Source organism: Gouania willdenowi, chromosome 14, assembly GCF_900634775.1.
Source record: "Gouania willdenowi chromosome 14, fGouWil2.1, whole genome shotgun sequence".
Taxonomy (NCBI): Eukaryota; Metazoa; Chordata; class Actinopteri; order Blenniiformes; family Gobiesocidae; genus Gouania; species Gouania willdenowi.
In genome coordinates this window covers 7,725,448-7,748,782 of record NC_041057.1, presented here as the reverse complement: position 1 = coordinate 7,748,782, position 23,335 = coordinate 7,725,448, and the positions used below count along the sequence as shown (strand labels likewise).

Genomic DNA, 23,335 nt, shown 5'->3' with positions numbered 1-23,335 from the left:
CATTCAGTTTTACTCAGGTAGATACTACTGCACACTTGAATATTTTTTATTTATTTATTTATTTTTTAACACATTTTCATTTCTAAATACGTGTTACATATCTGTGTTAGTTGCATTTTATTTTTTCTCTTAGTATAAAACTCTGCTTTATTGAAATTATTTATTTCCCACATTACACTATATAATTCACCATAATCATGTAAACAAACTACTAGATGTTTTTTTACATTATTGTGCTCTTGAACCATTGACTGTAAATGTTTATTTTTCTGGTCAGAGTTTTGCATTAGTATTACTGGTAGTATTTTTGTTATTATCTTTACATGCACCGTTTTCTTTATTTATAGTGCAGTAAACACAATACTTTAATAAATGTGAACATTTTCTAAACATTCTTTTACTCATTTGCAATGAAACAAAAGTAGAAAATTCAAATTGTCAATATTTGTAGAATAATAAAGATCAATAACAATAAATTCAATTTAACTCTTTATTGTTTTTGTTAAATTTTTTATGAATTAGTAAAAAAATAGGGAAGCGACAGAAAAATATACATCGAGGAACATGTTAACACATCGACGTGTAAACGAAGGTGGAGATACAAAAGTGGTCTGGTTCTCCATATCACACGTATGTGATGAAGTGGTTTCACAGAGCGATTGTTCCTGGTCCTGAGGCTTGTTGATAATCTGCAACAAATCAGCCTTTTCTTTAGCCCACTGCTTTTTCTGAGCGTGGAAATCCTCCTGTAGCTCCTCCAGTGAAAGTTGGAGATTGAAGATTTCTCTTCTCTGGTTTTGAAGGATGCAGTTTGTTTCTCTTTCTGTGTCCAGCATCTTTCCCAGTTCCTCTTTCCATTGGACGTTATTATCCTCTAGCTCCTGATCCGCCTCGTTCACTAAAAGATGGAGGTCAGTGATTTCCTCGTTCTGGTTTTGAAGATTGGAGCACATTTCGTTTTGCCTATTCAGCAACTTTGCTCGCTCTTCATCCCATTCCCTTTTCTCTTGCTCATTTTTTGCAAGAGCAAGTTTAAGGTCAGCAATTTCCTGATCTTGATTTTCCACCACAAACTCTACAAGAGATTGTGTTGCACATTTGATGTACTGTGGATCTGCTGTGATTAAACACTGAGTAACGTTTGGCTGCGGTTTTTCTTCCATTTTTCAATGTTCAGATACAAATCTAAAAACAAATGTTTTTCAAGCTGGAGAAGTCTGTGTGCACAGAAAAGAATCCAAGATGAAAGTGAAATGAAATGGCTTTCAACTCCTGTCTTAGAGTGTGATCTGCATCAGTGTCTTTCATCTTTGGTTGTCATGGTTTTAGAACTCATTGAAACATTCTGAATGCTGATTGGCTGTTTGGAACCACCATTTAAAATAACAATATTAATATTTTTACATTTGATGTGGACATCACAAGTACATTATTTACCCAGATGTATTGTTTTAAGTGTGTTAGCACATGTGCTAATTTACAACAACTGTCCACAGGAGGCTTTTAAATGGTTAAAAGTAAGAGAAATAATCATAAAGTAAGGAGGAAATATGCAATGTACAAAACACAACAATAAAAGAAAATTAATATTCAAAGTTAAATACAGTCAGTTTGCAGAGGCAAAATGAACAAACAAGAAACCAGGTGAAACTATGAATGTGAACACTGTTGTTTTGATTTGAACCATTTTTAGAGTCCATTGTCGTAAAATAGTCCGGCCAAAGTGACAAGGACGGTGATAGGGAAACAACATCAGAATTCCTCTTTGCCTTTTTAGTGCTTTTATTTACAGTGTTTCTTTAAAAGCAACACGTGCTCTCCAAAATGACATGTCAAAACACAATCTTTCCTAGGCAGGCACATGTTTGTAGCAGCATGGCCTCCCCTCCTCCTTCCTTCATCCAAACTCTCCTGGCTTTTAAAGCATGCCTCATTAGATGAGTAGCTGCACCTGTTGGTGGATCACTTCAACTCAAGGGACAAACCCACACTTCCTTTAACTACAAAACAAAGGAACCAAACTCTGAAATTTACATTAAATCATTTACACAACTAAATTACTTAAATAAAGAAATGATGTCAATATACTTGATAAATAATCTTTGCAAGTTACCAAAGGAAAAAACAATCAAAGAAGAAAAAATCCCCTCAGTTGGTATGGCCCAGAGATGTCTCTGGTGACATCACCAACTCTGACCATGCAGGGAATGATGATCCTGCTCACTAAACACAAACAAACACATTTGGTTATACATGAAAAAACAAACGAATAGTTAATAAACAAAGACTAAATAAAGATGTTTAAATAAACTGTGTGTTGCTTTGAATTACTATGCTTTGATGTAAACTATAACTAAATGCTGACACAAACAAACCCGGGTTAGTAAGTGTTTGCAAATGTTATAAAAGCAAAAGTAAGTTACAGCTAAATTAATAAAAATACAAAATAATATACTGTATGACAATGGTGTGAATCCCTTCATCCACTTTGTCACAATTGTTAATAATAAATTATTTTTGTACAGCACTTTTTAACTCACTAAAACTCAATGAAACAGAATAAAATAAAAAGTCAGTAAATTTTAACATTTGTTACTAGTTTTTGAGCCATTTTCATGGTGAAAATAACAAAATATTCAGAAAATTCTCAAAAATTCAGAATTTTGGGAATGCTATGTTCTAGTAATTTTCTATGTTTTGTAATTTCTTACAATTTAACATTTTTTTCATTTTACTGACCCAATATTTCCAATAGGGGGGCGCGGCTATTCTCTAATTTCTGCTTCTTTTCACTTCTTTGTTTACTGAATGTACAGTATTTATTTCTGCCTGATGAACGTTATAATTAATGTTTCAGGGGAAAAACAAGATAAAACAAAAAGTAAATGGGCTTTAATTATGTAGGGGGAAAAATACCAAATCTGGCAACTCCAGTCACCACAAAGTCACACTGAAGCAGCTCTTTAGATTCTGTTCTCCATAATTAACACAACATCTCCTTAAATTCACTTTAAAGAAGGTCAGTGATGATCCAGGAGGGAAAAACTTTACATTTTTGTTTAAAATTTCCGGACGCAACTGGGCACATCAACAACATTAACATCAGCCACTCAGTCCACAGTAGCAGCAGCAGCAGCTTGCTAACATGGCTGTAGTAAACAATGTGAGGTACAAAGTGTGAAAGTCAATTCAAACAAACCTGAAGTATCACCAGTTTGTCAGATTGAGCGATGACTGCTGGAGCTGCAGGCCACTCACACAGGTGTTCTCAATTAGCAATTAAGCCACGCCCCCTTCACCTGCAGGTGAGAAGGTAAAATAGGCACAAAAAGTGATTAAGTTGAACGCACCAGAACATTAAGTTTGTCATTCTGGGAATCAAACCCATGGGCAATGAAGCAATAAAGTCTTATTGACGGGTTTCCGTTTCTCGAATTACCCATGATCCCCTGCGCACATCACCCTCTAGTGTGGCACTGTAACCTTTACTGGTAACCCAAGTCACCGATTTTACCCGATTTTAGTGGTGTGTCATGCTGCATACATGCGTTGTGTGGGGTTGCTCAAACAGAGCAAAGCCAGGGGAAATAAGTTTTATTGCATTCCTAAAATATTAAAGGAACTAATACTGCTCATTATTGAATCGCTGATAATGAGTGTAGTTTGCGGGAAGAGTGTTAATAGTGAGCGTCCGCCTGTTATACTGACTGGGAATGTCCGTTGAGTGGATCACAGCTGGCTGTGGTGGAGTTTCTGTCGTCGGAGTTAACTGGCGTTGGAACGTTTGTGTGGGAATGTCTGGTGGTGCTCGGGTTGCAGAAAGCTGCGGGAAAGTCTCTGTTACCGGCTCCGGTTGGCGTTGAAGCGGCTCTGCTGATGTCTGTGGGTGATCTTCCGTCATCAGCTAGCATCAAAGCAGCGCTGCAGTAGCACGTCTCTGGGCTGCAGCTTTGAGGAGGTTCTTTCTTTTTTAGCTCGTTAGAAAGGCAACAAATTTCTTAACGCAGTTTGGTAATTTCTTTGTTGGGTTTAGTAGCAAAATGTCTTTTTCTGACGGCAGGTGAGGAGCAGCATCTTTACCGTCTGTAGATGCATTTGTAGATGCGGCCATCTTGCGGTACTCACTGAACGGTACGGCCATCTTCCGGCTTCGTTCCACTGACCAAACAGTAATACTGTACGTCATCTTACCTATGAAGCCTCATATTGACCAGGTGAAAAACAATATTCCTGCAAAATGGTCCTGTTAGCTTGTGAAAAGTTCACACACACCCGTCGCTCTATGCCTCCAAAAACGTGTATGCTTTCATTTCATCCAATGTGTAGGCACTTACACTGTTCACCAGATAGTTTACAATGACTGGATACAAAATGGCCGGGAACGTATCTCCGTCAGACACACATTCTCCTTTCCCGATCTCGTACAGATCTTTGTTGTCGATTTCACTCAACTTCTGTAAATACCTTGCTTTGCAAGTTGCATTTCAACTATCTCTGTAGATTGTTTGTTCCTTTTCACTATTTTTATCCGGTTTAGTTGTCATTTTGAAAGCTTCGTGGTACAAAAATGTATTGTGTCAGGATGTATATAATGAAAGGTGACACACAAGATGGCGTACTACAGAATTGTGGGTGGTTCGTGACGTCATTGGAAACCCTTCTATAGGCACTAGTTTACAGTCTAGAGCATGTGGTAGGTTTGGGTTATAAACTGATGTTTAAAGAAGCTTCATATATTCAAGACAGACAACTTATATTTGTGTCTTTCACATTTAAAATGTTTAAGAAACTCTACAAACAAATTATGAAATTAGTTTCCCTATGTTTTCAATGTACTTAAGTTGCCAAATTGTAACACTTTAAGTAAAAGTTTGCGTAAAAGCACGGAAGCAAAAAAAATGTGTATTCAGGTTTCTTTCAGTTCACATCGGATCATTTAATGATCAGGACAGAGGTACAGAAGTGTGAAATGCAGGACCATCAGACTGAGGAACTCCTTCCTTCCCTCTGCCAACAGCCAATAGAACTGTATATAATTCACTATGCACAATACACTTTATATTTGACTTTTCTACCTTGTACATATTTATCTGTATTACTTTTGAAATTATTATAATTATTGTTACTATATTTTTCTCTTTGTTTTTTTTGTGTTTCAATTTTATTTATTTTTTTGCTGGCATCCAGTGTGGTGAGCAAAGTAGGAATTTCTTTGTAGAGGGAAACATGTTTCTTTACCGTGCACATGATAATAAAATAAACACTTTGAATCCTTGAATTCTTTGAATCCTTTTTGCGTGTGAGATTAATGAACATTAAAAAAAAATGGTGCACCCTTAAGGCAAACACTGGGATTTTTGGCCCATTTTGCGCCGATTTTGGATTCGTGCAAGTCTCTGCTAGATCGTGTCCTGCATCGTGTAGATGCAGGACACATGGGGTCACGAGAAGCAATTGACAATCGTATGGTTGTAAGGAAATCAAACATGTTTGAAGTCGCTCCTCGTGAGGGTTTCTCACAGTTGAAGCTGTGCCACGGACCGGCTGAGATTTGCGAGTGTCTCTCCACTTTCCGAGTTCTTCTTCTTCGTCTGTTTTAATGGCAACGCTTCAGTGTTCTTCTTCTTCTAATTTGTACATTGCATTTCCGGAAACAACACCCCGACGTGTTGTGTATGAACGTACAGTGTGAGCAGTCAGATAGTGTCAGAGTGTCGGTCCGTACAGTGTGAGAATATGAATCGTGAGCTGCGCACATTCGGGCTCTGCGTTTTAGTCGCACAGTTTGAGCTGGAGCTGAGTGCAACGATTGAAAAAAAATCGCACAGTGTATCCCAGCCTTTAATTTTGAACCTTGTTGTGAGAGTCTGGCTCAACAGAACAAACTTTAACCATGTGAAACAGACTCAAACTACAACACAACTCTGCTAAGAATGAGAAAGTTGTGTAACAGCCAAAGATGTGATTGGATTAAGTGTGACAAAGCTGAAACACTGATTTACTCTCCAGTCACATAAAACCATCCACAATGAACAGATCCCAGTGCAGAGGGAAGAGCACTGGGCCTTCATTTCTCCGAGTCTGTGTATATATCCAGTCAGAATTCCAAAAACATTTCTGACAAAGAACACAGACACGCACAAAACACACATTTTCTGTTTGTGTACATAAACTATGTTTTTTTATTTCCCGATTTTTTTTCCCATTTGTCATAATGAAACATTTATCAAAACAAAGGTTCTCCACAGGAGAAATCTGCTGTCTCATGCTCCTCATTGGCCCCTTGTAGATTCATGTTGTTACAGTGAAAGATAAATCAAAAAACTAATAAAAACAATAACCAATGCTTCTGCTTTTACAGAATTAGTTCAACTTCCTGCTACAGTTCTGTTTTCTCTGCTTTCTTTGCTTCCTTCTGCTCGTGGCTGGAGGCACATCTGAACCCCAGGTTGTCTGAAGCAGAGTCAGGAGTATTACCCATCCTGTAGAACAGAGCAGATCACGCTAGATAGTAGAAAAAAGAATGACTACACAAGAAAGACACGGATGTATACTATATTGGAACATTTATGAAGTATGCACGGTGGACACACTAGTCATACTCAACTGTCCCATGATGCATTGCGAGCGGAACATAAAATTGTCCTGGGACCGGCTTCAAGTTAAAAATCAAACATTCCCCTTTTCAAAACAAAAGCATCTCTTCTTCTCTTCCATTAGCTTTTTTTTTTTTTAATGCTTTCGTAAATAGGGCTCTTGTTTTGAAGTTAACCAGAAGTTTTGTCAGTAGCACAATGGCGGTTTTCCGAAAATCTCCGATGTATTTTATCGATCAAATGAGCACATGTTGATATTCTACAACAGATTTTTAGCCTCAGTGTGCTTCAGGTTTTTGTCGTACGTTTGAAATGCATCTTAGGAAACTTGGAAATATACTTCAGTGGGAACGCTCATCATCCTAATCATACGTATAGTATATAGTACACAGTATATACTCATTGAGTTTGTATAGTATGGAGTGTGACATTTCAAACACAGCCCATCTTTTGGTCCACAGGATTATGTTTATTTTTTTCAAATGTCTGTAACTCACCTGGTTGTAATTTGAGCTTTGTGATTGGCTGAACCGTCCACCGTGTCGATCCAGGAGGCTCCGCGCAGCACGTACATGGGCCGCGCCGCGGGAAAGGGTGTGGCCGTCCATTCCCAGGTGTTTCCCATCATGTCGTACAGCCCTGTGCAGAGAGTGAACACACTGAGGCGGTTCGTAGAGGTCAGACATTCTGCACTATGATTATAGCTTCATTTGTTTTTAGGCATTCAGCCTTTTCGTGTTAAAAGGCTCATTGTTTAACTTTTTATGGCACAGTTACCATAACTGTTCTGTGGTGGAAATGCTGTGACGGAAGAGATGCCGTGATATCCGTCCTCTGCAGTGTCTTTATCTGGAAACGATCCCTAAAAAACACACAAATAAAACTTGAATTGACTCCTACTCATTGGGCCTGTACTACAAAGCTGGATAAGCATATCCAGGATATCACTCAGTTAACAGGCTTCACCAAACCAAACACTCAATATTACAGAGCAGCTGTACTATGAAGCAGGTTATAAACATGTTCACTTAACCCAGGTGATTACAGCCTGGCGACGGGTGGAAATTGCAGTGACCAATCACAAACACAGAGAAACCGTGCAGACTTTTGTCACAATTGAGGAACAATTCTTTAAAAATATGAAGAATTAAAATCCATAATTCAGACTAAAAACAACACTGTTGCTAGAGAAAAAGCAGGAACGAAGGAATGCATGAATTGATGAGTTAATGCTTAAATTAGCGAGATTAAACAATATTAGATAGAGATGTAACGATTAATCGTAAGGCAGTTAAAAATCGATTCATAGGTATCACGGTTGATATCGATTTTCTGAAAATTGAATCGCAGTGTAGGCGGCGGGCGGAGTCTGCTAATACTTTCTTTCTGGCCGCCTTCTACTCTTAAATATGTTAATAAATGATTTATTACCCCTTTAGCACCGAAAGAGTATCTGTAATATTACTTGAATATCTGTAAAAGTCACGTTTTTCTATTAGCTCTGTCTGCTAGCATAGCTTCTCTTCTTCACTGCAAGATATCTGCATGTCAACCGACCACTGTGTTACCAGCGCCCTCTGCTGGTCCAAACAAATATGACGTAAATCAGTGAAATCACGTTTTTTTTTTTTAAAGTCCAATTGTTAAGGCACAAAATACATTTTCAGTTGCACTTTTAAAAGAAAAATAACTATTATGCAGTTTTGCATTGTTTATTATAGAACCAGAATTTAAATTAATAGGCTTCATTTTCATTTGTATTATTCCTCTATTTATTTCATTCAAGATTTATTTTTTTTTTTTTTTTTTTTTTTTTTTTTTTTTTTTTTTTAAAGGATTTTTTTGGCTCTAGTGGCCTTTATATGACAGTTGCTTGACAGGAAAGGGGTCAGAGAGAGCAGGGAATGACACGCAGGAAAGGGTCCCAGGCCGGGAATCGAACCTGGACCCGCTGCAGGTGAGGAACTATAGCCTCTGTACATGGGGCGGGCGCTCTACCCACTGAGCTAAACACCGCCCCCAAGATTTATTTTTAGTTAAATTGCATTGTTTGAATAGTTTATCAAGGAATTCTTTTGACAATGAAAAATAAAAGGAAAATATTATTTAAGTATTTTCTAGTTTTTTTCCCAAAAAACAAATTTGTCTAGAGTCCCATTTTGTAAAATAAATCGTGAGAGAATTGTATCGTGAACCCAGTATCGTGAATCGTATCGTATCGGGAGTTGAGTGAATCGTTACATCACTAATATTAGATGGAGAAAACAGACAATGACTAATGTAGGTCAGTCCATCAGATAAAAATCTATATGTTTCCTATAGGATGTCATAAATGAAAGGATTGCATCAATGGCTAAATATTCTCTCTCCTGTCAGTGTCACATCAGATCCACGCAGCGACGGGTTCACAGACTCACCCACCTATTCCAGGGCAGGTCGTTTTCTAAGATAAACCGATTGGTCCGGAAGCGGGACTTTAGTACTCGCTCATATCCTAGCGTGAACATAACCTACTCCCCGTCCCGACAAGGTTAGCTGTTCAGCCTATGTTACCATGGCGATTAGCCCCAAAAGAAGTTAACCAGCATTGTAATACAGAACACAGAATAAATCTCGGAAGTTAGAGCGATAAGAGGAAATCTAGCTTCGTAGTACATGTTTCCCCACACATACTTTACTACAATAACATAGCAGAGCTTCGACTGCAATAATTAAACTTCACAGGATAAAAACAGATACCTTTTTTGTTTCCCCAGATGTTTGTCCTTTGTGTCATTATAGTTAAAAATCTAAACATGATTAACTCTAGAAGAGATGTAATTAAATATTTAAAAACCTTTTTTTGGTCTTTTAAGAAAATAATAATAGAGAAAGACTGAAATATTTTTGATGAAAAAAACAAGCACAGATGCTTCAGACTGACCTGCCAGAGGTTTGTTCTGTTGGTTTGGAACTTGTTTCCCCATGGATAGGTCCGACCTGGAGGATCAATTTAAATTTGTGATTTACTTTGTGACTTTTTAATTTTTTTTCATGAAATTACTACATGACGGTGTCCACCTTGCAGCCCTCCACGTGCAGCCCACTCCCACTCCTCCTCCGTGGGCAGCCTCTTGTCTTTCCACCGACAAAAAGCCACAGCATCGTTCCAGCTGACGTGCACCACCGGGAAGTCCAGACGATCTCGAATCCCTGAACCTGGACCTGCAGGCTGCAGAGTGGAGATGTACAATGAAGACAGAGTGTGTAAATACAACTGATTAGGTGTGCAATGCACTGCCCTATTGATGACTGACGGAACATGTGTACAGTGCATGTGCAGTAGTATGTAGCGCAGAATGTCTCACCTGTCTCCAAAACACACGCCCCACTGGCAGCCACCATGGAGCAAGCTGCAGGGAAGACAGGGGTCAAAGGTCAGTCACAAAAGACAAGTAAACAACTGTTATTTATTTATTGTCTTTGATAATTTGCTGTATTTATTTACACATGTACATTTGTTTGTGTGGAACGACGCCATAAAACTGTTTCTTTACTACTAATCTCTGGAGTTTCCATAAAGGATTTATACACCCATTTATAGACTTTTCCTACATAACAGTTACAAATGCCAAACTAGGCCCATTTACGTGACGTGTATGTGTTAAACAAGAACAATATGCTGCAAATAAGACAAAATACAAGTAATTTTTCCTATTACATTGTTCAGATTTTGCACAAAAATTCCAAATTTTTAATGAAATCCGAAATGTCACAGAGAAAAAAAAGGAGAAATAAATTATAATAATATGTTAAATGACTGCACAAAGAAACCATTCAGTTTATCAAAATGCTTTTATAAACAAAGGATAGCCAGATAAACTAATAAGCACATAATTAATTTGAACCAAACTTAAACGCTTGATTAAAATATTTTAATAATTAGTTAGAAAACATAGCAAGTGTGCTGCATGGTAAATAAATGGAAGTTTGGGATTATTATTCTGCCACTGCACAATCATGGAGCAGTTTGCTTTACGTGCAATAAAATGTGTTGTAATGGTTGAATTTTCAAAATAAAAGGTCACCGAAATTTAATTTAATATTAATAAAAATAAAAATGTATTTTTAAAAAGAATTATGCTCGGTTTTAAAGGTAAGTAATATTCTAATTAGTGGGTACAAAAAAATAAAAATAACAAATGAATCTCCCAGACCAGGGTAAAATAAACATGCTTTCACCTCAATTCTCTGAGTGACTTTACTTTTCAACTCTTCAGACACAAAGTCTTGAAACACAAAACTCCAGCCAAACTTCTCAGCTTCACTTCTGTATTTCTGGGCTCTCACAAACTCCCTGCAAAGAAATAAAACAGTAAATATTGTAAGGTGAGGCTCACCTTACAATATTTAGGGGAATATTTACCTGAAATCACTGTTGGTTACTGGATGTTTGTCTATTTTAAACGGCTTCAACTTGACCTCTGAGCTGGGAGACTCTCCATCCCCCTCGTTCCCTGCACTGGTTCCCATTAACAGCTTTCCTCCGGGGATGTCCAGCATCTCCTGTGCAGCTATTGTTTAAATGGTTAGGTTGCTTAAGAGGAAAACTGGTTAATATAAAAAAATCCTCACCCGCAGCTGAAAGTGAAACCAAAGCAAAAATCCACAGCGACATTCCAAACTTAATGTTTGTTTGTGTCATCATTGAAATAATGACAGAAACACAAAGTCTGTCTCTAAACCTATTTTTTCACGCAAAACGTCTTCAAATTTTTAAAATAAACTATCAACATTTTTAGACTACGGACTACTTTCGAGGTTGCAACGAAAATGGTTCAACCGGAAAATGGTTCCGCGTTGAAAACATTCGTTCCGTGTTTGATATGGACTCATAGAAAAAACTAATAGTCCGTCCTTTTTTTTTAATGTATTTAATTATTACATTTCAAACGTGTTTATAAAGTCTTATCTACTTTGTGCAGCGCCACGCAAATACAGTTAACAGTATTTTTCCAACAGTGGAACAAAATATTGTGGGTGAATTTTTTTTGTTTTGTTAAGATTGTTAATTACGAAAACGTGGGTACTTTATTTTAAATGTTAGGAGAAACTTTGTATTAATAATAAAAGAGTGCTTCACATTATCGAGGTTGCAACGGAAATGGTTCAGCCGAAAAATAGTTCCGTGTTGAAAACATTCGTTCCGGGTTTGATATGGACTCAGAAAAAAATTGTCCGTCCTGTTTTTATGTATTTAATTATTAAATGTCAAACGTGTTTATGAAGTCTTATATACTTTGTGCAGCTCCACGCAAACAGTGGGACAAAATTTTGTGGGTGAAAGTTGTTTTTTTTGTTTTGTTAGATTGTTAAGTCAACAAAAACGTGGATACACCTTATTTTAAATGTTAAGAGAAACTTTGTTTTAATATTATTCACAATGTCATGGACATTTTATATTGAGATAAAACAGAAGGACAAACATTCTTAAATATGATCATCAATTTGTCTAGCACTGTCTAGCTTTTGCCTCAATTATTAATTTCAAGTCTACGACATGTCCAAACATTTAAATTTTAGATGTTTTTTTTTTTAATTAGTCTATTATATTCCTTGACTTATATTCACGTGTTGGTCACAGGATTTATGTACACTTCAACTTTATTTGGATATCCTTTTTAAACTGGGAATGTGCCCAAAAAGTATCACAGTAGAGAATTGAAAATATAATCCATAAGTGGTGCCTAATAAACTAAATACAGTGATAATGCTGAAATTAATAAAAGCAATAGCTGCCATTTCAAAGTTATGCTTGTACAACATTGGCTTCATCTTCTCCAGAAAACGCAGCTGAAAACACTTTTTCTTCTCGAAGAACAACCACTCTTGGTATTTCAAATTCATTCACCCAGACAATAAAACAACGTTCTTCATGAGTCAGCAAAACTTTTAATGAGTAGAAACAGTAGCAGAGATCAGTGCTTTGCTTTTTTATTCATTTTTTGACAAAATCTCATAAATAAACCAATCATTTATGAAGGGGAGCGTTGAACAACCAATGTGGAAAACACAAAAAAACAAAACAAAAACAGACTCTTAGCAAGATGACCAACAGAGAGGCTGAGGTGGAGAATAACAGCAGGTCCATCAGAATGAGATGCTTCACAGAGCAGAGACCCAACAGTCGAACTAGCCCAGCGAGTATTTTATTCAGCTAAACCTTTAACCTCTGAGAGAAGACATTCCTGCACGCATGATCTCGTCCACCAATAGGATGTTACTGGCAATCACCGTGCTACAGTAGGAGGGAAAAAAACACAATCAAAACCATTTAAAATACAGGTTTATATTTGGCGTCTATTGTTAGTTCCAGATATCTCACCATGAATGGAGGAGCTGTTTCTTGACACTGTAATTATCCCACACACCGACCTCTGCTGCCACCATTGGTTCCCCTGAAAACATTTATAAAAACATGAGTTTGATGGTGTTTGACAAAGTGTTTCCAACATATTAATGCAGGCTACATCCTAAACAGTATAAATTTATTTCTCTTTAAATGTAAAATTTGATTCTCTACAACACGTGTCAAACTCAAAGGCCTGGGGGCCAAATTTGGCTCGCAGGATGAAGTCAGAATTACAGAGAACATGATAGTGTAAAAATACTAAGTAATTCAGTTGTAGATATCTCAGTCCTTCTAAAAACATAAATTCAATGAATATCTAATAATTGCCAGGGCGCACAGTTTTCCCATGCTTTTATTACATGATGGCAGTCATTTTTAATCGTAAATTGTTGAAAAAGAATATCCTGCAATTGTAAAATTATTCCTCAAAATTTTCCTACATTGAATAAAATATTGGTCACAAACTCAAGGAAATGTAAAGATTGGATATTCTCTCTAACTTCCATTACTTTACATATATTTATAGGGCAGAATAATGTTAAAACTGCTGATCTTCCCTCCCAAAATTTGCAGCACACTTGAAATCAAACTTTGGTCCTTGAACTAAACTATGTTTAACACGTGCTCTACAATGTCCCGCTGATGGCAGGAGTTCTTACCTGAGCTCAGGTCGACTCCCACTAGCACTCTGTTCTCCTTGTATTCCGTCTGTAGCATCAGGAGGGTCTCCTGTGGGTCGTAGCCTGAATTCTTGGCCAAGACCTACAAACGATTTTAGGATGCAAATTATTTTTGACTTTTCACTCCTAAAACAAAACACTGTTAAATAACGTGTTAAATCCAGTCTTCACCTTGGGGATGATGAGCAGAGCGTCTGCGAACGCCTGGACTCCCAGCTGAGCTCTGCCCTTTACGTTTGGCTTGTGTTTTACTAAAGCATCTGCAACAGCAACCTCGAACGCACCTCCACCAGGAACGATGCAGCCTGCAGAGCCCACAGTTGAATAGACTTTAGGAACACAACCATATTAGCATACAAGATAATTTATAACCATTTAATTAGCTCATTTACAAATGTACTGGTCAACTGAATACATGTAGGAAAGACTGAACCTTCCTAATGCAGAGGATATGACCAGAGTCACTGTGGCACAGTCATTGTAGACCAGTAAGAGCCACCGATGCTTTACTGGGTGTTCACTGTGCTTCAGCTATATGGTTAAAATTCACAACTTTCTTTAGAATAACTTGTAAAAAAAACTCTTAAGCTTGTAAACAAATTGTTTTTATCACTGTACCCAAAAATAGACAAACTGAAATCTTTCATTATGTCCTACACACCGTCTTCAATGGCGTTCTTTACCGCTCTGAGACCATCTCTGACGGCGTCTTTGATCTGAGTGAGGGTGTGTTTGTCGGGTCCTTTCACCAGCAGAGTCACTGAGCGAGGGTCCTTAACATTCTCAATGAACGTGAACTTTTCCTCTCCCTGAAACAGCAAAACAGGTCATAAAACTACTCTGGAAAACAGCTGATAGCGTGCTAATTTATGTAAATATATATAAATAAAACACACTCACCAGTGTGTGTTCATAAACTAGTCCAGCTTCTCCCAAACACTCAGGTGTGAGGTCATCCAAGGAATTCATGGCGATGCCTCCACAAGCCAGTGTAAGTCTGCAGAGAAAACAGTGCATGGGTTTCACACAAATTTTGATTGACAAAGGGGAAAAAAGTAGCAGCGGACAGAATTCCAAAGGTCCGAGCAGGTTTAGAACAAAATGTGTCCATTCAGCAGTTTGTGTGTTCAAGAGGCAGTAAACGACTGATTTAACTGTATAATCAGAATCAAAAACCAAATCCACTCTGTACCTCTCCATATTCCTCCTCTTTGCCCGGCGCAGAGCCACGATGCCTTCTTTGGCCAGAGCGTCCAGAGAAAAAGGGTCAATGCCCTAAAACAAGACACACAAACCCATTTGTAATCAGTTCACATTAACAACTGCTTCACCATCTTGATGAATATTCTAGTCAGCTGAATACAAGTAGGAGAGGATCAGACACTTCTAATGCAGAGCTATAGATCAGAATTACAGCAGCTTAGACTTAGCAAAACCAGGGAAGGCTAAGGGTGTAAGAAAAAATTGATTCGGTGATATATTGCAATATTTCACCACGCCATTATCATATCGATCCAAAAAATGTCCAAATCGATTTTTTTTTTTTTAAATCATGTTTTTCACATACATGGCATGTAAATGCCCGGTCACTAGGTGTCAATGAACCACATCAGACCTCGTTAAACTACCTCATTCCTCAATGCATTTTAGCCTGGATGTTGATTGCACTTTATTTTCATAAAACATACTGGGCACTTTTATAGATGTATGTGGTTACTTATTAAAAAGATTAGGAACTTAACAGAATCCGAATCTGTTATGGAAGCAAAACGTAAATTTTCCTGAAAAATGTCATTTGACATAAACATACTACTTGTTTTTCATATTGATACTTGAATCATAGTTCATTACCATTTACTTTTTGAGCAAGTAAAAAAAAAAAATGAAATAAATTGAAATTCATACCATTTTGTACTTGTAACGGTCACATTTGAAACTATTGATATCGCGACATATCGCATCGTTTAGTATCGCAATATATCGTATCGTGACATACAAATCATGAATTATATTGTCTCGTCAGATATATGGCAATGCACACCCCTAGAGGCTAGTGTTATCTTACACTTGGGTGTTCACTGTGCACAGGGTTTGTTCTACAATTTAAAGTAGACAAAACCTGTGATGATTTTGTTCACAAAAAAAACATGTTTATCAAAAGGTGGGAAGGTTTATGTGCAACTCCTTAATGAGCTACTGCCTATTCTACTCTAATAGAAAGCCTGCATTTAAACACAATTACCTTTTGGTTGATGACAACAAAGCCCTTCTCTCCATTGGGAGACACTTTCTTCTTCAGGGCGATGATCTTCTGAACTCGGTCCTCGATGAACTTCTTCTCTGCTGCCACCAACTTCTCCCGTTGCTCTGCGGTCTTGTAGAAGAAGCCAGAATTCACCTCCGTCTTTTCATACTCCAAAGAGACGTTGCACGTGAGCACATACGCGTCCTCCACCCTCTTCTTCATGTTGGGGTGTCGGGCTCCGTGGTCCAGAACCAAACCTTTGATCAATCTGAAGGAAACACAGAACAATATTGTTTGGACTTTTGATTCACCAGGTATGTATTTAGTGTTGTTCATCTGGTGCATTAAAACTCACTGTGTGTCACAGTCAGTCTTATGCTTCATTTCCATTATTTCCACCATGTAGAGGTCAATGGGTTCGTTGGGTTTAGCAATGGCCAGTACAGCATCTACAACAGCCTGTAGATAATATTTATTCCCACCAAAACATCAGACTCAGTTTTATTGCTTTTATACAATACAAGGAATTTGTTTTGGTGGAATAGTGCAACAATAAATAGAGAAAAAAACAAAAACAAGGATAGCAAAATAAGGAGAAAGCCAGGTGACAGTCTGCCAGCATCTCACCTCAGTGAGGAGGTCTGCCAGGTCTGCGTGGACCTTGGTTCTGAGGGAAGTACAAGCTACGTTGATGAGCGTCTCCCTGTCCATTTCTCTCGTGACTTTTGTTTCCTCCAGAACAGCCAGAGCTTTCTCTTTTGCTGCCTCGAAGCCTTCAGCAACAATTCTTGGATGAAGACCCTGCAGCCCAAAAACAAAGTCATTAACATGCTGTAAAAAGCTGAATCTCTCCAAACACGCCTTAAAGTGATCAGCCAGGCTCAACATTAACCGTGCATCCGGAAAGTATTCAAAGCACTTCTATTTTTCCATATTTTGTTATGTTACAACTAGGGGTGTCACTTTAACACATTGTGATTAATTACAGGACAAAAAACGCACAAAAAAAAATTAATCACTTCTTTTTTTTGCACCACAAACAGCACAGAACCTTTCTCCATTGCACGCGTTCCCGGTATACCCATAATACTGATGCAGCGGCTACAATGGTAGAAGCTGAGGAGTCTTCGAGCACGTTAATTTTAGTTAAAAAAAAAAAAACACACACTGGATGGAAAACTAAAGCCCATTTGTATGCAAATTATACAAGAAAGAGTTTGTGGATCAGCAGAGATCTTCTAGCCTCCAGCGGAGCTTTTCCACCTCAATGCTAACTATGTAGCAGCTAGCACGGACAACGGTCCTTTGAACGCTACAGTCTGGCCCATACAATCCACACCGGACAAGATAACAGGGTTCAGAGCCAAAATGAATAAATCCATGAGTGAAAAATGATGTGAGAAAATGATTGTAGTGGACAGTCGACCACTCTCAATGGTAGAGGAAGTGGGCGGGGCTACTACTATTAGAAGTGATTGCTTGATGTTTTTACAGTACTTTATTTTGTGATGAACAATGTTATTTTTGATGTGCTAATTTACAGCACTGGGATTGATCGGTCTGATTTATTTTAAATTATCTGAATAGCAATAAGTTTGGTGTTCATTAATTGTAGATATTTTTAATCTATTGACAGCACTAGTTTCAGCCTTATTCCAAACCGTGTTAATGTCTTTCCACAAAATTCTACACACAATACCCCATGATGACAATGTGATAAATCTTTTTAGATTTTTGCAAATTTGTGAAAACTGTGACTAAGCTCTTGTACCCTGATCGCTCAGTTTAGACGGCCACCCAGCTTTAGAAAGAGTCCTGGTGGTTCTGAACTTCCTCATTTTCAAATGAGTGCTCAATGGGACCTTCAAAGCAGCAGAAATGTTTCTGTATCCATCCTCAGATGGGTCTACAGACAATTCTTTTGACTTGGGGTTTGCACTGTAAACTGTAGGACCTTATATAGACAAGTGTGTGCTTTACCAAATCATGTCCAATCATCTGAATTTATTAGAGGTGTAGAAACCAGTGGAAACATAATGCCAAACGCTGTGAATACTTACGTAAATGTGAGTTTTTAGTTATCTGTTTTTCCTAAATGTGTAAAAATTAAAAACACATATATATATATATATATATCACATTGTCATAATTGTGAAAAAGTGAAGTGCTGTGAATACCTTCCGGATGCCCTGTAAAAATCATCATTTATTTGTGAAACGACATCTTGTTCACGTGTGTTTTACTTCAGAAATGTAGACGTCGGCCTGCTTTAACAGCTCCCCGATGATGAGGACGTTGGAGGTGGTTCCGTCTCCTGTGATGTCATCCTGGGCTGTGGCGACCTTAGCGATCAGTGATGCTGTCGGATGCTGAATTTGCTGAAAAGACGAAGAGTTTGGAGAAAAAAACAGGTAACCCAAATAAATCTGATGTTACAAATAGAGCAGGGACTGTTGTCTACTACAGATTACACACAGCATAAAAAGTAATAACAACAAAATTTGTTTTTTAGTCAACAACGCTTCTTGGAAATACATCTTACATTGCTCACTCACTCTCACTAGTTGTTTATAGGGATGTAACGATTAATCGTAAGGCAGTTAAAAATGGATTCACAGGAATCATGGTTGATATCGATTTTCTGAAAATTGAATCGCAGTACTTTTTTTAACCAGCAGAGGGCAAGTGTACAAGTGTAGGCGGCGGGCGGAGTCTGCTAATACTTTCTTTCTGGCTGCCTTCTACTCTTAAATATGTTAATAAATGATTCATTGCCCCTTTAGCACCGAAAGAATATCTGTAATATTACTTGAATATCTGTAAAAGTCACGTTTTTCTATTAGCCCTGTCTGCTAGCATAGATTCTCTTCTTCACTGCAAGAATTTCTGCATGCCAACCGACCACTGTGTTACCAGCGCCCTCTGCTGGTCCAAACAAATATGACGTAAATCAGTGTAATCACGTTTTTTTTTTTTTTTTTTAAAGTCCAATTGGTAAGGCACAAAATACATTTTCAGTTGCACTTTAAAAAGAAAAAGAACTATTATGCAGTTTTGCATTGTTTATTATAGAACCAGAATTTAAATTAATAGGCTTCATTTTCATTTGTATTATTCCTTTATTTATTTCATTCAAGATTTATTTTTAGTTAAATTGCATTGTTTTGAATAGTTTATCAAGGGATTCTTTTGACAATGAAATATAAAAGGAAAATAATACAGTATTTTCTAGTTTTTTCCCAAAAAAAAAAAAATGTCTACATTCCCATTTTGTAAAATAAATCGTGAGAGAATCGTATCGTGAACCCAGTATCGTGAATCGTATCGGGAGTTGAGTGAATCGTTACATCCCTAGTTGTTTAGGTTCAACACATAGTTGAGTATTAATGTGCCTTTGTGGCATTTCACACCTGTGAATTTGACCCGTTTTAGTCAAGCCTTCATTGATAGAATATTTACTTTTATATCAACTATCAACACTCAGAAAAAAATATTGACAAAATGCTGGATCATCTTGGTGTCCAACTTAGGCATATTTTATTATTGTACAAAATAATTTCCCTTATCTTATTTAAGCTTTATGAAGGAAAAATGTTTCAGTTGTCTTTAACAACAAATATATATGTATAAATAATTAAATGCTATACAGAAAGAGAGATCTGCTGATGTAAAGTGCAATAAAAAAAAGTCTATTATTATTGCAAATGCTAAGCAATGATTTGATGACATTTGACACATCCCACAAATACTTTTAGAGTTTTAATCCATATCGCCATATAGGCTGATTTAGCAGTTTCAATGCTTTTTCAGTGGTTTTACATTATGAGGTGTGGCCATTCACAGCCAGTGATATAAAATCACATTGTGATTTATTACCTTACCATCTCATGTAACAAAACGTTGCCGTCTTTGGTCAGCTTGATTTCTCCTGACCCCGACACCAGCCTGTGAAATGGATAGAAGGGTCACAAACTAATACAATAACAAATTAAACATTTGCTACATTCAAATATTTAGCCTGATCAAAACAGCCATCAGCAGTGGTCTATTTCAGCAAAACATTGAGCACTTAATACCCCTAAGATACAAATCTCAGCAACCCTAGATAATAGTGATGCAATGGCTCATCATTGATTCGTGATCTGCACGGATCTCTCTCCACAGTTCGGCACGCACGTGGTTCGCGGATTGGTTGACAAAAAAGCCTATTCCACTTGCAACATCCGTGTGTGTGTGTGTGTGTGTGTGTGTGTGTGTGTGTAACTGTGCGCACGCGCGACTGAGAGCAAACGTGCATGTGTGGTTCGAGCTCCTGGTCGTGTATCTGTGTGATTACGTGAGAGTTGAATAGAGACACACACACACACACACACACAGGGAGGGAGAAAGACACAAAGGAACAGCTCTGTTTGCGTAATAAGTCCGTGTGAATGTCGTCATGTTTATACCTTCAAAGGATGTCCCGATAGAACTTTTTCACTTCCGATATGATACCGATATTGCAGCCTTGCATATCGGCCGATATCGATATTGATCCGATACGATATTGGCACGAATCATACATACTTTCATTCCTTATTTTGTAGTGTGGAATGTTAGAAAAGGCTTGATCAAGTGATGTTACTCAAACAGAGAACAATAGTCAGCAACAATAGGTTGGCTCTTATTAAATAAATGTCGGCTCTAGTCCAGATGGCCTTCCTTGACTATTGTAAGAATTGGAAACTATAAACTCTGCATTCTTTTCCTTCTTTCATTCTTTTTTTGATGATGTAGGAATAGGCTAGTTTTTAATTCACTCTCAATGTTTAAAAAAAGAAAGTGTCATGCCTTACTTTTTTTTTTTTATACACTTACCTGTTTTAAGGATGAAGGTGTCACGCCTTATATTGCACATTCATTTGTTTATATATGATTCAAAATGTTATTTAAGCATTGGATTGATACCTCAAGTAAATGTTGTTTGTATTTAATGAGCAGAAAAAAGTTGCACTAAGTGTTCTACAACTTAAATGGAGCGCAAAGTTATTTGGATCATTTTTCAGATCAGCAAAAAAGAAAAAGACAGGACAATCCGTGACTCAAAACCGTGATACGATCCGAACCGTTAGTTTATTGATCCGTTGCACCGTTACTAGATAATAGAATAACATTTACTAACCAGAGATGTGCTGACATTTTAGACCCAACAATGTCCAATGTGCTCCACAATGTGCCAAAAGGCACAATACAGCTGTCACGATTCAAAGTACAATGATGGAGCAAAATGTATATATGATGCAATATATATATTGAGAGAGAAAGATATAATAGGATTAATTTGATGCTTGCGCTTATAAAATAATTGCATAACCATATCCATTCATGCATGCTCTGTTTATTTCCTTTTTCCAAGATCACAGAAGATTGGACACCATACTTAACTAAGCATAACAAAGTGAAAAAATGCAGCAGAAAACCAATAGTTTGCTGTATATGTTATAAGTCCAACTGAGGATAAAAGCTGTTGAAATGATTTTTGTGTTTATGTTGCGTTTAAACCAGATACCATTCTTAATTAGTATTTTCTATGCAAGTCAATGACTCCAGATAATTTAAATATGATGACACAGTATATAGTGGAATTAGCGTCTTTAAACAACCATAACTAAAAGTGGATTAATTTATCCACGTTTAGTCAATCTGGCAGTAAAGTACTCTTAGTAATGCATAAACGACTTTATGAATGTCCCTGATATTATTATTTTATTAGATGAGGTAATAACAGTTTAATGGCAACTTTTGATGTTACCGGATTGATACCGGTCCCTCCCTATGGTAAAGATGCTAAAGTGAGCTCAGACATTAGCATTTTAGCGGATCGTGACGATGACGGAGCAAGACAACGTGCAACTGGAAATTTTGCTCCAAATGGTTACCGAGACTAAAAATGTACATGAAAAATACATATAACATTTACTCAGTTTAAATGTAAATAGTTCCTAAGTGGGATTGCCAAGTTTCCCAGTCTCCGTGAAAAACGTGTACCGGTGGATTCAGCTAGTGCTAACATGCTAGCAGTGTTAGCTGCTCACAAAGAGCACCGACTCACATTTTCATGGTTCCCTTCGGCCCCAGGTTGGTCCGCAGCACATCCTGCAGCCCGCGGGCGGCACTGATGTTGATGGCCAGAGCGGCCTGGGCTCGGGCCACCTCTGCTTTGGGGTTCAGCGCTTTGATGGCAGACATGGTAGTATGGACGGTGACAATGAAACAGCGCCGATGAGGAGACAGCAGTGCTCGGCTCAGACGCTACAGAGAAGGAACGAGCTTCCAGAAGGCTCCACCACGTGCTCACGTCACGTTCGAAGCCTCGACGTCAGTGGGAGTTCTGTAATTTGTACAGCACAAAGCTTTTATCTTTTAAGATTCGTCACAAATTCGTATGACTATATATTCTCTCGGGAAACATCAAATTTCTTATAAATCTGCTTTCATAATAACTCAGAAAAATGTCTAAACTTGTGATATTATTTTACCAGGCAATATCTCAGAAAAAATCAAATATACAACTCAAAAAAAAAAATCAAATACATCATACACAAATAGATTTAAAATAATTCATATTTAGGCCCGCAGAGGGATAAATTCCAGACATGCAAACATATTTCAAGTAGATGTATGCAACAATATTGTATACAAACAATAAAAAAAACAATACATTTGATAACCTACAGTGGTAACAATAGTGAGGTCTAGAGACCGCAAAAAATGCCAATTTTTAACGATTTAATCTTTTAGTTTTTTAAAGGAAACCCAACAATTGTACTTTTTTCTCTTTAAGCACATCTCAGTTCTTAACCTCATTTTTACTGTCTTTAACATTTATTCCTACGAAAAGTAAACTCGTATGTTTAAAGTAGTGTCATTGGTGGAATAAAATGTCGCTTTTTTTTTTTTTTTAAAGAATTTTTCCGTTTCCGACCGACCCTGAATGCAGCTGAAGTCACGCCCTACACTCGCACTGTGATCAGTCAAATTACGTCCTTTCCGCAAAGGGTTGAAAAACCGCATTGATAATTTTTTTGCAATCTGTCTATGTGTATGTTTTATTATGGAACCATAACTAATACCTGGGCTTATTTACACTCGTTGAGTTGTTTATGCTGAAAAAAAAAAATACTCCAAAATGTAACGCAGATGCATAAATATACTTAAAATATGTAGAAACCTTATTTGGTCATGCTAAAAATAAATTAGCTCAAGCTTTAAAAGAAAATCCGATGGATGACATATCTTCATTGCTGTACATTATGCCTTTCTATTACACAAGAAAGTTACATCACTGAATCTCTTTTTATTTTATTTTTTTTTTTACTTTTATTCAATATGTACAACTAAGTCTCTCAAATCACAGCATTGAACATTTCCCATTCTTTTTACT

General features: G+C 37.3%; 2 protein-coding genes across 4 annotated transcripts; both read right to left on the bottom strand.

Moving 5' to 3' along the window:
* Positions 1-670: 670 nt before the first annotated feature.
* On the bottom strand, positions 671-11,406 carry sumf2 (sulfatase modifying factor 2). 3 transcript variants are annotated; one of them, XM_028466731.1, is made up of 9 exons: positions 11,211-11,406; positions 11,002-11,149; positions 10,818-10,932; positions 9,944-9,988; positions 9,657-9,807; positions 9,520-9,575; positions 7,356-7,458; positions 7,094-7,235; positions 671-3,299 (listed from the first exon to the last, which is right to left on the bottom strand). In XM_028466731.1, the coding sequence occupies exons 1-9, from the start codon at positions 11,281-11,283 to the stop codon at positions 3,296-3,298; spliced, it is 837 nt and encodes a 278-aa protein (XP_028322532.1). In that variant the 5' UTR covers positions 11,284-11,406; the 3' UTR covers positions 671-3,295. The 3 variants fall into 3 exon arrangements, with proteins under 3 accessions (XP_028322532.1, XP_028322530.1, XP_028322531.1); XM_028466729.1 differs by lacking the exon at positions 671-3,299 and adding an exon at positions 6,201-6,482; XM_028466730.1 differs by lacking the exon at positions 671-3,299 and adding an exon at positions 6,201-6,482 and having other exon boundaries at positions 7,374-7,458.
* A 1,147-nt stretch (positions 11,407-12,553) lies between these two features.
* On the bottom strand, positions 12,554-22,260 carry cct6a (chaperonin containing TCP1, subunit 6A (zeta 1)). Its single transcript, XM_028467434.1, has 13 exons — positions 22,004-22,260; positions 19,794-19,857; positions 18,156-18,290; positions 16,540-16,713; positions 16,268-16,371; positions 15,910-16,180; positions 14,860-14,942; positions 14,568-14,664; positions 14,329-14,476; positions 13,839-13,972; positions 13,647-13,749; positions 12,961-13,033; positions 12,554-12,873 (listed from the first exon to the last, which is right to left on the bottom strand). Exons 1-13 carry the CDS (start codon positions 22,138-22,140, stop codon positions 12,801-12,803), a joined length of 1,596 nt encoding a protein of 531 aa, XP_028323235.1. The 5' UTR covers positions 22,141-22,260; the 3' UTR covers positions 12,554-12,800.
* Positions 22,261-23,335: the final 1,075 nt, after the last annotated feature.